The sequence below is a fragment of the Nicotiana tabacum genome, chromosome 13 (assembly GCF_000715075.1).
Source record: "Nicotiana tabacum cultivar K326 chromosome 13, ASM71507v2, whole genome shotgun sequence".
NCBI classification, from domain to species: Eukaryota; Viridiplantae; Streptophyta; class Magnoliopsida; order Solanales; family Solanaceae; genus Nicotiana; species Nicotiana tabacum.
Genome location: NC_134092.1, coordinates 81,478,682 through 81,494,113, shown reverse-complemented (window position 1 = coordinate 81,494,113; position 15,432 = coordinate 81,478,682). Strand labels below are relative to the sequence as shown.

The 15,432-nt window shown below is 36.5% G+C and overlaps 1 protein-coding gene across 7 annotated transcripts; it reads right to left on the bottom strand.

The window, feature by feature from the left end:
* Positions 1 to 2,813: 2,813 nt before the first annotated feature.
* On the bottom strand, positions 2,814 to 13,432 carry LOC107832085 (SKP1-like protein 21). 7 transcript variants are annotated; one of them, XM_075228079.1, is made up of 12 exons: positions 13,005 to 13,419; positions 10,775 to 10,926; positions 10,256 to 10,500; positions 8,084 to 8,305; positions 7,750 to 7,941; positions 7,559 to 7,669; positions 7,356 to 7,437; positions 6,767 to 6,870; positions 6,454 to 6,593; positions 4,643 to 4,720; positions 4,431 to 4,564; positions 2,814 to 3,420 (listed from the first exon to the last, which is right to left on the bottom strand). In XM_075228079.1, exons 3-12 carry the CDS (start codon positions 10,289 to 10,291, stop codon positions 3,401 to 3,403), a joined length of 1,119 nt encoding a protein of 372 aa, XP_075084180.1. In that variant the 5' UTR covers positions 10,292 to 10,500; positions 10,775 to 10,926; positions 13,005 to 13,419; the 3' UTR covers positions 2,814 to 3,400. The 7 variants fall into 7 exon arrangements, with proteins under 7 accessions (XP_075084180.1, XP_075084178.1, XP_075084181.1 ...); XM_075228077.1 differs by lacking the exon at positions 10,775 to 10,926 and having other exon boundaries at positions 13,005 to 13,432; XM_075228080.1 differs by lacking the exon at positions 10,775 to 10,926 and having other exon boundaries at positions 2,814 to 3,417; positions 13,005 to 13,432.
* Positions 13,433 to 15,432: the final 2,000 nt, after the last annotated feature.

Here is a 15,432-nt window from a genome sequence, read left to right as displayed (position 1 = left end):
TCCTCCCTCCTCGGGATCGGGATACTGAATGTTAACTGCCACTGAATTCATCAAACTTTTGTACTGTTTGGTGCTTCAATTTACTAGGTTTCTTGTTGCCTGTATAATGTATTTCTGCCCTTGGCCTTCAAGATATACCTTAAACTCAAAGATAATGTCCAAAGTAGTCCAGAGGATACTTACTGATTTAACGTCTGTGTTGTTCCACAGTTTCATATATAATCGCTGTTTTGAACCTCGGATCATGCATTACCGGCACGTGTTTTGAGAGGTACGTGTCTTTTCTCAATATGATTTGCTTTCCCATGATACATGTGTTGACCGTGCATGTGGAGCCAGAATTTTCACTAAACAACCATAACAATATATATATATATATCCGGTGTGACCTCACAAGTAGGTAGAATGTAGAGTATATACAGACCTTACCCTTACCTTATCTGAGGTTGAGAGCTTATTTCCTATAAACCCCTGGCTCAAAAAAAATATTGTCAATATAAATTTGAAAAATAAGTGAATAAAGAAGCTATGGCAAAAATATTAAAAAAAAGAAAAGTATTGACATCAGATAGTACGATAACCAAAGCAAAATAAAAAGCAGTAGTAATACAATTGAAAAATAAGATAATAATAGAATAATAATAATAATAATAATAATAATAATAATAATAATAATAATAATAATAATAATAATAATAATAATAATAATAATAAATATTAATATAGGGACCAGATTAAGTGCTCTAAACTAGAACCATGATCTCCCACAGAAAAGAGAGAAATCGCTCGACTACCTACTAACCTTCTACACTAATCCTCGACCTCTATTCTCTCCTATCTAGGGTCATGTCCTCGGTGAGCTGGACCTCACCTCTCCCCAATTCTTCCTCGATCCACCTCTACCCCTCCTTAGGCTTGGACCTATCGTTGCCAACCTCTCGCACCTCCTCATTGGGGCATTTGTGCTCCTCCTCTTCACATGTCTGAATCATCTCTGCCTCGTTTCCCTTATCTTGTCCACTATAGAGATCACTTCCACCTTGCACTGTATATCTTCGTTCCTAATTTTATCTCTCCTGCTAGTATGCTTGCACATCTATCTAAGTATCCTCATTTTTGCTACTTTCATCTTCTAAACGTGTGAGTTCTTGACTGACCAACACTTTGCCCCATACAACATAGTTGGTCTAATATCCACTCTATAGAACTTAGCTTTAAGTTTTGACGGCACATTCTTATCACATAGGACACAGGATGCGAGCTTCCATTTCATCCATCCCGGATTATTAACCCAAGACACTTGAAGCTCCCTCTCATGGGGATGACTTGTGTATCAATCCTTACTTTCTCATCCGCCTCATATGTCATTGAACTTGCACTCCAAGTACTAAATTTTAGTCCTGCTCAACCTGAAACCTTTAGACACTAGGGTTTCTCTTCAAACCAATCTAGCATTAACTCCGCCGGGTGTCTCGTCAATCAGTACTATGTCATCTGCAAATAACATACACCATGGTACCTCACCTTGAATATGTTGTGTCAATTCATCCATTATCATGAAAATAAAAAGCGGGCTAAGAATTGATCCCTAGTACAACCCCATTAAGATTGGAAAATGTTATGAGTCTCATTTTACTGTTCTTACTCGGGTCTTGGCTTCACTAAGTAGATTCAAAATATAAAGAAGTAGTAAAACATAAAGAAACTAAGAAAATTCAACATCTACTCAATTTTGAATCCCTTGTGTCCCCTAGCTTCACCCACGTGTCCCCCTAGCTTCACCCACGCACACGTATACAAACAGCTCTCATATATTGGCTCGTCAGTTTGTGTCACCTTGTTGCTGGCTAGAACATCTTTTTCACTCGGTTTCCTCTAATAGGAGAAGCAGCTGGTGGCATTGGATTCGGGAGTTGGGGAGATTGTGTAACTATATGATTGTTTTGCTTGGAATAGCGTGGAGATTATTATGACTATATATTTTCATTAAGCCAGTAGAGTTACAAAGGTTAGTTACTGTTATATAAAATTCCAAACTGGTAACATGATTTTGATTTACAATTAGATGGGATCTTTAGAAAGATAAAATTTTATATAGAGAATGAATGTTAAGCTTCTAGGGTTTAACATATCCATGACATAGATGTTGCAGAATTCGATAGTTAAGATGGATGTGCAAACAATTCACTTCGAACAAATGGGAAAAGGTTGTCTAAAATAATTAAGTCAGTAGACCTATATCAGTCAGTAATTATAACTCCATCACTCTGGAAGGTTTAGAAAATGAACAATGTAGATCCTAAAATAACATGGAGAATATTTGTTTTAAAGTCTGTGTCGTAAAATTGATATTTGATAAGAGGCTCTTTAGTTTGAGTAAAAGTTGTGTGAAAACGTAGGAGTAAGTGTGAGACTCAGAATATCCATAGTTAGAGAAATTCTTAATTTGTCCTAAACAAATTATAAATTATTGCATTTGGATACAAAACAAGCCCAAACCGAGCAAAATAGATATTGAAGATTTATTAATTAATTCCAACTAGTTTGAGATTGACACGTAGTGTCTGTATTTAGGTGCGATAATAAATCAAAGCTGTTAAAATTGTTTGCTAGAGCTCACAAATCGATAATTACCTTTCTGTAAGTAAGTGAAAGAGCAAACTTGTAAGTGAGTTAGAAGTGGAACAGCCAGTAGCTTTGCTAGTATAAGCTCTAAAATTCTGGTCAGTTTCTCAGGAAAAGCGCAAGTCAGGTCAGCCCCTATTACTATTACAGTTGCAGAAAAAAGCCAAAAACAAGATAATACCATCTCAAGAAGAGGAAACTTGATCCACTAAATTTAATATCAATAAGAAATAACAAAAGTACAAAATTTACATACACAGTAACACGACATTTTGATACGGAATTGAAACATAGAACCCACAAGCACTTAAAGCCATTTCATGGCAAAAATGCTCATATTATATTCCTCATGAATATAACACAGCTCAAGAAACATTAAATTGAAAAGACCCAAAAAAAAAAAAAAGAATGAGTGAAAAATTAACACAGCTTAATTTGAACTAACTTATTAAAGAATAGGAAAACAAATCTAAGATTGGGAAATTTTTGCAAAATTGGAACTTGTATTTGGAAATGCAGGACAAATGAAATGGTGGTTACCATGAAACCACATACAACAGAGACTTTCCTTGTATCTCGAAATTCCCATAAACTTCAGCCATTCAGGTCATTTCCCCAGGATTAGAAATCACTTTTGGCAGCTCGACAAGTGGAATGAATTTTACAAGCAATAAACACTGAATTGTTACCGTCTTTAGTGGCAACAGTAGACACAGAAAGCTGGCATGTTAAGCTCGACTGAATCCAAAAGATTCATCATCCACCATTTGAACCATTATCTCCCATCCAAACCTGCTAAAAAGATTCAGATACCCCATGAGACAAATAAAGCTTCCAGAACAAGCCAGCTCTTTCAGAGGATCCTCCAACAAGAAATTGAAGGCAAGCTCTACTTAGTTAGCTGCTCCAACCACCCCAAACGTTTCTTCTTCTTTTATTCAGGAGAGGACCTTACTTTTACCAAGTAACATCATGTTTATTTATTTCGTTCTTCTGTTGTTTTCTTTTTTATTGCATTCGAGATAAAATGTGATCTGATAACCATTAATTTTGGTAGTTACAACCAGAACATAGCCAACAAAACTATACACCCTAGGCTTCTTCTGCTCTTGAAGCAGATTAACAAGTAATAGAACTAAGCTCCCAGGTGTGACATGTCAAGGCGACAAATAGAATACTTCCCTCTATGCATAGAGGGAGAAATTTAAGGAGCCATAAAAAAATCAATGGCTAGATGAAGCCAGCTGCAGCAAGAAGTCTATGCTTTAGCCTTTTGAACTAGAACATGTAATCCTAGTAGATGGTTTAATGAGTCCCTGACAAACCAGTGCAAACCTTGCTGTGTGAAAACAGAAATTGGTCAACATTAACAAAAGCGAGTTTGACACAAGGAATATTTAGTTTACTAGTAGAACTGCAAACTTAGCAAAATCTTACCTCATAATCTGGAGCCAGTTCTTAAACTACTGGGTATTTGTTCCAGTTTCATCTTTCAATTTGCTATCCTAATGCCTCATATTATCGCGGAAGTGAAAAAGTAAATCAAGTTTCATACTTTCATATGCTTTTATGACGAAATTTCTATAGTTTAACACAATTTCTCAGAAACTTCCTCTCTGCTAGTTTCTGTTGTTTAAAGATAAAAAGTCTCCATGACATGCTCTACTCTATTATGATTTGTTAAGTACATTCCACTTCACTTCAGCAAAGATTATTCAGTGTGATATTGATTCAACTTGCACTTTTCTTAGTTCAGAATAACAAGGTAACCATATCCTGTTTTATATATATAAAAGAAATCCTACCTGTATATCTCTTTAGGGAATCATTCCCATTCACAGATACTGGTACAGGCCTCCTCTCTTGACCAAAAGACAAAATCTCCTGCATTCTTTCTGGCCAAACAGAGTTCAGTCTCCTAGCAAAATCCTCAACCTCCCTGCGATATAGAAATTCAAAATCAAGTATCTACAGTACATGACATATCTAATCGTATGACAAGTTAAGAGGTGCTTGCCCTAAAAAAGCCACAGCAGCCCATGCTGGCATGAAGGGTTTGATGGCCACTGGGGAGGGGGAAATAACTGGATGGTCCCTGTGTGATGAATCAATATATAAAACTATGTTCAATTTTCCCTGCATCTGTGATGACGTGAAAAACATTTTCTTCTTACATTTGTATGTACATTTGTTCTCTTTTTTTCCTTGATAAGAGAGTAGATTTATTTTCTTTTGTCATCCCTTATTTTAGTCAATGAAATAAGATATATTGGTATGACATGATTTTACTTGCAATTTTTTTTGTTTGTTAAAATGTAAGGTAAGATGAGCTCCCAGAAATAGAAACAATCCCCTCTGCGGTTACAGAATTCATATGGAACTTCTTCTTCTTGCACAAATTAAAAGTAGCAATCATCATTAAATATTTGGAGATTCTATCAACACAAGACCAATGAGGATAAAATGATAATTCTATATTGATTCAAATTTAACCATTAACTCCAATCTGTAATCAGATTCCAGCTAGAAACATGCTAACACTATAATGTCTTTTCCATTGCTATCTGCTGATTATAGCTGTAGGGTTACTCTGTTTAAAATTTATAACAGCTAAATACAACACTAAAAGGGCAGCCCGGTGCACTAAGCTCCCGCTATGCGCGGGGTCTGGGGAAGGGCCGGAACACTAAAATGCTAAATCCAACTTTGCACAAAGTCTAGAAAAGAAGAAAAGGGGTATGAAGCTTAGGTAAGAAATGAATGTCAGATGAGGAAAAGACTAAGTAATAAAAATAGGTAAGAAGTTTCTGTCTATTTCACTTTTTCTCAGTTCTTTTTTTTCAAATGAAGACTAGCCAAAAAATCGATTTTGCTTCTGGAGGTACTAGATTCAAGGTTACGATCCAGAATTTTGACAAGGGAAGCTATATCGCAGGCAAAAACTCTCCAATATGCATGGATATGCATTAACAATTAATGAATGATTAAAGTATGGTTCTTAACACTTGCATGCAGGCTCCTAGGGCTTCAGTCTAGTGGTAAGAGTGCAATGCGTGATGTGTGGGTTAGGCACACATCACGGGTTCAAATCCTGGCGCAGGCAAAAAGCTTGTTATTTAAGCAGATAAGAGTAGAGGGGCGGGCCCATCATACATCGAGCTTTGAACCGTGCGCCACTGGTCTCGAGGATTTCTCGGTTATCAAGGGAAAAAAAAGGGCAGCCCGGTGCACTAAGCTCCGGCTATGTGCGGGGTCCAGGGAAGGGCCAGACCACACTTGCATGCAGCCTCGGCAGAAGCCACTGCAACGAGGTTTCCCTTGAATAGCACGATCCAGGAGAAGAGGAGGAGGAAAAGAAAAGAACTGCTTTTCAGGAGTAAAAAGATTGTATCAACACACAGGGTAACTAATTACCCAAAAAAGAAATCCTTTCACCAAGGAAATAATAGCAGCTCAATACAACCACTCTGAAAGAACTTTTTATGATGGTGGTATCTGTGCCAACTTGGGCACACCTCGATTATTTCACCATACATAATACCTCCCACAAGCACAAGTACCGTGTAACTCTATCCACTTAGGCTTAGCAGATGGGAAGAAATAACCTAATGTTTTGTCTCTGTTGGGATTTGAACCTTGGAATCCAAAGTTTTCACCCACTTCGTTGACTACTAGGCCACAACCTTGGGTGCCTCTCACGAAGAACACAATTCATTCAATAAGTTGTAAGTAACTACAATCACCTCATATGGTCTTTTACACATATCCATCTACAGAGACAATAATGTAACTTGATCAGTGGACAACAACCTAAGTAGATAATCAAACCTGTCAATTTCTTCCTTCATTACAGGATCTAATTCGTCGTCAATATCGCCTTCATCAAATGCAGGGTCTTGCAGATCAGAAGGTTTACTTGGAGAAGGAACATCACCATTCAGGCAGCTAGATGCAGGAAAGCTAGATTCCTGCGTACCAACAGCACCAGTCAAGCCAACAAATGTCAAAGTGAAAAAAGCAAAGACACTTAGAAGCAACTCTGTGTGCCCCCCCCCCCCCCAAAACACACACACACACACACATATCGACCAAAAACGAAAATGCAAAGAAGAGAAAATCCCATAGCTCAACAGGTGCTAACCTGATTATGGTTACCAGTTTCATTATTTGTTGAGGAATTTCTAGCTTGTTCTTTTCTCCTCCTATTTTTCTTTTTACTCTTTGTTGTTCTTACACCCTTAGAATCTGCAAAATAGACCACCAAGCTCAAAATTGTAAGTATGATAATCAAACTCAAAGAATAACCCAAAAGAGGCTATAAAAGTTACACTATACCATCAGAAGGGTTGAGTCACCATAGAAATTATGGATCTGATTATAGAGCAGCAAATAATACACAAAAAATATAACTTATAAGACTGATCGATAGTCATGGTAGATTCCACATTATTTTCTTAACCTTTCCAGAATAAGCATCACAAACCACAATATAAAACCTGAGACATAATGATCTAAAGCTACGAGTTATATATATGTATATGTTTTATACACACACACATATAATGGGGTCAGGTCAGGCAGCCAAAATGCAACTTCACCAAAACATAATTCTGGGTAATATGCAGATTATAGGCATGCAAAACAGTTCAATTATTTTAGTAATGCAACATGCAGAAAGCAGAGCAACCCTACAGTGAAAATATAGGGTGTTAACTAAGTCTTAATCTTACCTTCATCTTCCCCATTTATGAACGAAAGAAGATCATCAACTGATCGTTCATCCACATGCTGCTCTTCTTCTACCTCAACATTCTGGAAATACATAAAGAGGAAAGGAAATAAAGCAAAATCAGAGTGCATACACAAAAATTCATCAAGTAGCATCAAGCAACCACGGCCAAGATACAAGCACAAGAGCCAGATCTTAAAGTACCTTTAATTTCTCTCTTTCTTTTAATTCTTTCCTTTTCCTTGCATAAAGTCGATTGAGAAGGCGTATGCGTGGATCATCGGTCATATTTCTCAAAGGTTCCAACTTCTCCTCCTAATGATAAACCATTTCCAAGTGAGAAACACCAACAATATGGAGAGAGGGCTACAAATATTTTCTGCCATAATAAGGACCTCTGTTAGATCATCAGGTAAATGAAAAGTTTCACGTATTTCCTCGGGAGTTTTGCCTTCAATCATCCGAGCAAGTGCACGACTTGTAAGGTCAACCAGAGGCCTCAGTTGAAGGCTGTCAGCAGCAGATGTCAGCTCACATAACTTCTTGGTATCTAACCGGATGAACTTTTCATCAAAAGTCTTGCGCTCCTACATAAAAGACATCCATTACACTCAAATTTTAAAAAAAAGAAAAAAAAAAGAAAAACCATGCACATGGCACAGGCAAACCGAAAATCCTTCACTTTCTGGGAGGCACTGCACTGTTACAACAAGGAAACAGAGAACTGACCTTATTAGAACGGCCAGGAACTTGATGAAACCGACAATAATCCAGTATTAAGCCCAGAATAGCAGCATTGACTCGTTGAGGAAGTGATATTGCACAATTTTTCGAGGATCCTGTGCCAGTTTGAAGTACTTCTCTGCATATCATTGGGCAAAACATGGCAACCTCTTCCTCTACTTGTTGGATCGATCCATCAGCAGTTTGGAGCCAAATGTAGGACTTCATCTTAACCAATGAACCACAAAGCGATTACAAAAGCGGATAATGCAAAATAGCGACAGCTTTGAATAGTGTAATATAGAAAGCAACAGAAATGCAATAAGGATCTACTCACACCTTGGACTTTAAAAAAAGGTTAAAACACATTATATTCCCATACAAAATGGATTTTGGCCATTCCACAGTCGTTACGTACATTCAATACTCAAAGAAATAACAGTGTTTTTCAATGAGAAAATGGATGATCCACCTACGCATTTCATGCAAGCAAACAAGAACGGTCAGACCCTAACAAAAAGAAGAAAAAAAAGCTTCAAGGCTACTATAGTCAGTCATGCCAATAAGCCAGCATTTCAAGCTATATAGTATTGACTTTCAAGTTGGATAATGTGAAGCAAAACGTTCAAGTGCATTGTTCTATCTAATTATTTCTGGTGTAAAACAACATGACATCATTAAGCCAGTGTTATAAATAGCGCTCGCTACAGCGCTAAAAGCGTGTAGCGATGCGAGGCGAGCGTGTGTCGCTACAGAGGGCCTGTTGCGTTGCGATTCAAAATAGCGGTCGCCTCTGCTTGTGTAGCGAGAGGCGACAGTGTGGCGAGAAGCGAGCGTAGCGTCGCTATTTTAAAAAAAGAAAAGAAAAAGGCACTTAAGTCGCAATTAGGACTTGGGTGAAATCACTTCTTACGAGCAGCGACCCTTCTTCTCCGGTTCTTCTTCAGCGACAAAATTAGGGCTTGAGTTCACATCTTCTTCTTCTTCTTCTTCCATCGTCAGCCATCAGCGACCCCTTTTTCACCAGGTATGTTTCTTTCTTTTCTTTTCTTCTTCTTCTACTTTCTTCTTCTTCTGGTCGACCACCATTGCTGGTCTTCTTTTTTCTTTTTCTTCTTCTTTCTTCTTTCTTCTTTCTTCTTTCTTCTTTCTTCTTCAGTGATCGTTGTTTTTCTTATTCTTTCAGCTCTGTTTTTCTTCTCTTTCAGCCCAGCTCTGTTTTTCTTTCTTCCATCATCTCTTTCAGCTCTGTTTTTCTTCTTCTTCTTTCTTTGCTCTGTTTTTCTTCTTCTTTCTTTCTTTGCTCAGTTTTTGGGTTTTTTGCTCTGTTTCTTCCATCATCTCTTTCAGCTCTTATTTTTCAATTTGTTGCTCTGTTTTTCAAAATCGAGCAAAGGCAGTAGCTGTATTTTTTTTTGTTGCTCTGCTTTTCAAAATCGAGCAGAGGCAGTCAGGTAGTAGCTTCATTTTTTTTTGTTGCTCTGTTTTTCAAAATCGAGTAGAGGCAGTAGCTTTATTAATTTGTTGCTCTGTTTTTTTCAATTATAGATTTATAGTCTTATTGAGTAGAATTAATTGCATATTGACTTGATAATTTTTTCCCCATAAAACAACGTTGAAATGGCGTCATCCGATAGTAATAAACGAAATGATATAGCTTGGAATTATGCTATACAAGGCTCATCAAGATCCGCAATTAATTTTTGAATGATATTTATTAATATATTATTGTTATTGAGTTTTTAGTTATATGTATATAATATTTTATGTTTTTGTATAAATTGTCGCTTCACAGCAAAAAGGCGAGCGCTTCGCTGCGTGCCTCTCGCCTCAGTGAAGCGGGCCCTCGTCGCTATTTGTCGCCGCACGCTATCCAAAACACTGCATTAAGCTAAGAAACACAATTCCTCTTCAAGCAATATCAATTTTAATTTAAAGTGAAGCTCACAAAACTAATGGATCGTCTTAATACAAAACAACAACTATTCCCTAACTCAAAGCAACTCATGGCTCAAGTAAGTGCAACCCTAAAACCCAAATATAGCAACAGATAAAAAAGAGCCAGAAGAGGTTAGAGATTAGCAGAGGTGAAAACATTAACATAACTCGTCTCCAATATAAATATAATAATGGCGTCATGTAGCCATTGAACATAAAACTCTGTTCTACATTACATACCTCTGGTTTGACGACCGCCATACGGCCTTCTAACATGAGGAGATCAAACTGGCAAGATTATTTATGGGCCTTTGCAAACTAAAGCAACCTTAAAAGTGCTGATGAAATGGAAATAGGCTAAGCTTTCTTCTCTTCAAAAGAAAGTTGTCAGACACAGACCGCAAACCCTTCACAAAGTAACCCTCTCTAAATTCCAACAAGACAAAATGCATCTTCAACAAGATGATTTCATCAGTTTGGAAGCTCTGTACAAAGATGAGAACAGCAAGTTGACCAAGATTACATACTTTAGCAATCAATGAAGCTTTCCCAACATGAACATACATGACATAAGTACACACACACCCAACAGATTAATAAGAACTCAGAAGGAAGGCAGCAGTTGAACAAGAGTAACAAAAAATAATGGAAAATCACTTTGATCACTCTTTTGTGTATCTTCAAAACATTCAAATAATGAAGATAATTAGGGATATGAAATTTAGAACATAGATGACTTCTTGTCATATGGAAACTTACTCCGCTCGTTAGAAGCTAATTATACCAGGAATTTCTTTAAACGTTCCACATGCGCATATAATATGTTAGCCCATTTCAGTTTCTTCACATCCCCTCCTCTCAGAGTTTAAAAACAAAGCCGTCGACTATCAATTGCTTCTCATTCTGTCCTCCTAATACAACCACAAGGAAATTTTAGATATTTTGCACGTTCTCCCATTGCCCAATCCACTTACGTGCCATTGGAGCATAGATAACCGAAAGGAATTTTGGGACACTTGAATACGCAAAGCTCGCTCACATTCTCACATTTGTGCGATCTCTGAGTATATTTATGCCATGAATTTGACCATGCCAAATCTCATAACCCAGAAGAAACCTTAATCATATGTTAAGTTCTTTTATACAGTAAGGGACTTCACAAAGAAGTATTCCAGCAGCTAGCAAGGGCCATTTTCAGATGAAGGGTAAAAACATTTGTTTTTTGTGTAATGCATGTTCTTTAGGGTGTCTGGAGGTCGTGGGAAGCATGCAAGTATTTTTTTTGTTTTTTATTTTGATGTCTAGTAGTAGTAGTTGTTATTTATATTGATTGACAACGGTGGTGCCATCTTGTGCACACCTCAACGATTCCAACAGGGGGCATGCAAATAAATGCGCGCATGTGTGTATATATACATATGTATATGTTTGGAGCAATAGGGTCGTTTTTCAAGCACGAATAGAACGATCTAAAGGGGTTGTGCAACCTAGAGAGATGGCCATATCTTTTTGATGAATGTGGTATCGAGGTTCGGCTTATTTGGAAAAGAGGTCAATCTTAGGGGAGACCATTCAAATGATTGAATTGATGACTTCGCTTCGATCTCTTCGATTGAACCTAAAGGAGACTTCGATCATTCAACTTTAGCTTCTGGAGGAGAAATCATGTCACTTGGAATTTCGGAAAGTGAATCCTCTCTTTCAGATCCTGGCCTTGGTAAAACTTGTCTTTGATTGGGATTTCAATTGAAAAGATGTTAGGCCACTTCCTCATGTGCCTAAGAAGCAGAGACAATCTCGGTTGAAATATATATATGTATGTATGTATGTATGTTTGACAAGCTGCAATAAGTTGTCTTAGGCAACAAGTTATAACGAGTGAAACTGCTAGACCAAATACAGAAGCCTCTGAAAGACTTCAAATGGGATCCATTTCATAGTTATCAAAGAGAGAAGGGACAAGAAGAGACTTTAAAAGGGTTTTGTAACTTCCGGTTTTCTTCTTTTTATTTGTATTTTCTAGAATAAAAGATACACATACTTGTTCATACCAATGCAAAGAGGAATCAAACTAAAGGAACAAAATTGAAGTTTCAAGGAAGTAAACAACTAAACCAACTGGGACTTTCGTTTTTTTGCTTTTCCAAAATAAAAAAAATTAAACCAACTAGGACTATTGGATAATTAATATTGAGCATCTGAAGTGGATGAATTCTCCTGCCATAATATCCTTCGGCAGCTAATGGATGAATAGGATTCACATTCTATTCAAGAATTTCCTTTGACATTCTACATATCTCGTAATCGTACACAAACTACATAAAGGCCAATACTAAAACCTCAATCATGTATTCGAGAATTCAAATGCTGGCAACATCATCCACCTAGCAGTCATTTCTAAATCCTATCGGGTAACACCAATCAGCCAATAAATTCCCAACCCAATTACCACCCCTTACATCTGCCCTGTAACAGACCACTAACAACTACTACTACCCATCAATCGCAAACTAGTTAAGGTCGGCTATATGAATCCTCAATATCCTTCCCATATGCCTAAGTCTTGGTGGGTAGAGTTAGCCGGTACCTATACTGGAGCGAGATAGCAGATACCCGGTGGAATAGTCGGGTGCACTCAAGCTGGCTGGATACTACCATCATTAAAAAATATCTCTTTAGCTCCATTGGACCCGGTTCATTCCAGAATAAGCGGGAAATACTAAGATGATAATAAAGTATTCCCTAGAAAATAAAGCACGAAACGGAAATGGGTTGTAACCTTCAAATTAGTCCCAAGGAATGAGGCATATTTAATCATAAAGGTAACCAATTAAGGGAAATGGGTAGTCATTTAATTAACAAATTACAATTGAAAAAAAAAAAAGAAACAATAAGAATCCAAGATTTGAGCTTATAACAAGTGCTTATCAGCTAATTACTTGGGAAATTGAGCCATAAAACGAAATTAAAAATGAACAGATGCGCATACCTGACGTAATAATTAATTGCGTCACAGAAGGAAGCTGGTAAATACAGAGCAATAAAAACAAGAGATAAGAAAAATGATGAAGAAAAAATGGAGGGAGAGCTAGGGTTTTGCAGGTAGCAAGAAGAAAAGGGGGAAAGAAAGGAAATTTTTCTTGCGTTTATCAGGCTTCCGTTTGATTTCCGAAATGGAAACTAAGGGATAGTGTAATTCTATATTTCTATTTCTGCTTCTTTTTTTTTTCCTTCTGGTAATTGTGTTCTTAGCACGTGACTGCCAATTGTAATTCACCCAATTCTCATGTGGATAGTGGTTAGAGCTCTTTGGCTATGGTGGCTGGGAAAATATTATTTACAGGATACATGCTATGATTCAATGTTTCGACTCGGATTGCGTGCAATTCAATAATTTTATAGTGTGGAGGTCGAGCATAGGTTGGTAGCTTAGGGTCTAGTCGAGCGTTTTTACTCTTTGTACCGGACAATTTGATAGAGTTTTATCTGGGACGGTTAGCGATTTATGTTATACTTACGCTATTTTTTTGTTTTGCATAGTATTGTGTTATTGACCTTCCACTTATTTGCTTTCTCTTACGATACTTATATTATTTTTTTGGTTTTTTTTATTGTTACAGATCTATTCTTTTGTTCTTTTCTAATATTATTATCACTTCTGTTGAGTCGAGGGTCTCCCGGAAATAACATTTCTACCCTTTCGGTATAAAGGTAAGGTCTGCGTACATTCTACCCTACTCGGACCCCACTAATAAAATTTTACTCGGTTGTGTTATTGTTGTTGTTTTTTGTTATTCTTTACTAGCACAAGCTCAAGGGTCAGCAAGAACTTTAATAATCATTGGATCACACGGGACATTTCAATAATTTTCTTCACGAATCTAAACAACTCACAAGATACACAATAAGAATCAATTTTTTCCTTATGAATAAGTGATACAAATCTTGATATATAAAATGTGCGATTCAACTATGGAAAATACTTTACAATAGCGGTCCAGATTCACCGCAACTTATTGCCCCTTAATCATATATCTTAATTATGAAAAATTAGTATGATCTGACACATGTACTGAATTTGGACGATTTTATTGGCTTGTTTGCCTGTATAGTTTGGGATGATGGGGTTGGGTGGAGTAAAGTGCATAAATAGTATAATATTTTTTATTTAATTTAAAGAATAATCAAAATTTATTAAATTTTTAACTTAAGATAAACAAATTCGAAGTTGAAAATTGCGGTTCTAAAGTTTCCAAATTCAGACCTATTGGTATGAAGTTGGGTTCTGCCAAAACCTAACTTTATACTCAAGGTTTAACGTTAGATTTTGGCAGATGCAACTTCAGAACCAGAGGTATATTTTAACATTAACTTTTAAAACTCCATACCTTCGTGTATGAAGTTATAGGCTTTTGATAGAGTCCAACATTATACCCGAAGGTAGAGCTGGGGATATATCGGGTATAACCGATAGTCCGAACCGATAAAATGTTATTGGGTTATCGATATCGGATTATTGGCTAAATAGTTCGATAACAGTTTAATATTATTTGACTATTGGGTTATTGGTTCGGGTTTCAGTTTGCCCAATTTTATTAACAGTTTAACCGATAACTCAATAAGCTTTAAAAAATATAATTTTACCCACTAAGTATATAAAGCCACCTTATGGCTTCATTCTCTCATTTTCTCAATTCTCTCGACATTTACTCTTCATTTTCGGACCTTAATCCTTAGAGTAAGTTTTAAACTTTTCTGAATTTCTCATCTTAATCTCCCGTTAATATTCTTAGTTTAAACTTTAAAGAATTAATTGTTCAAATTTTTATTTTTTCTATTTGTCTCTTTTGTTGCACTGATTCTTTATTATTTACAAGATTATGATTTTATTATTTTTCTGTGAGTTATGCCCGCCCGCAGTGAGATGGTTAGTAAGATTAGATTTTTTAATGTCTTATTCCTTACTCCTACTAACTTATAACTTTGAAAATTGAGATCATTCATTGGGATTTTCAAATGCAAAGAAAGTTTTCTTTTCTTAAGTTAGAAATTTAATCCCTCTTTCTTAAGAGCAAAAAATCAGTTTCTTTCTCTTAGTAGTATGATCACGATTTCTATAATAAAAAAAATAAAATTTTTGGATATTTTTTTATTCTTATCAGGTAACTCGATAACCGAACAGATAAGGATCGATAACCGATTAATCGATACCCAATAACCGATATCTTATCGGTTTGATTATCGATTTAATATATTTATAAACCAATAACTGATATGCCGAACCGATAATATTCACAATCGAAGCGAACCGATCGATGTCCACCCCTACCCGAAGGTTTGAAGAAGGAAAAAAATGCAATGGGAGATTCAATCTCAATCTTGTCAAAACTTGCTGAATTTTAAAGAATATTTTTAAA

What these genes read in the sequence shown, in the direction of transcription:
- LOC107832085 (XM_075228077.1), bottom strand. Translation starts at nt 10,291, where the DNA reads ATGTTAGAAGGCCGTATGGCGGTCGTCAAACCAGAG. An exon ending in ATGAAGGAAGAAATTGACAG is followed by an intron (nt 4,721 to 6,453) that starts GTTTGATTATCT and finishes TTCATCACACAG; the next exon opens with GGACCATCCAGTTATTTCCC. An exon ending in TTCCCTAAAGAGATATACAG is followed by an intron (nt 3,421 to 4,430) that starts GTAGGATTTCTT and finishes GAATCTTTTTAG; the next exon opens with CAGGTTTGGATGGGAGATAA.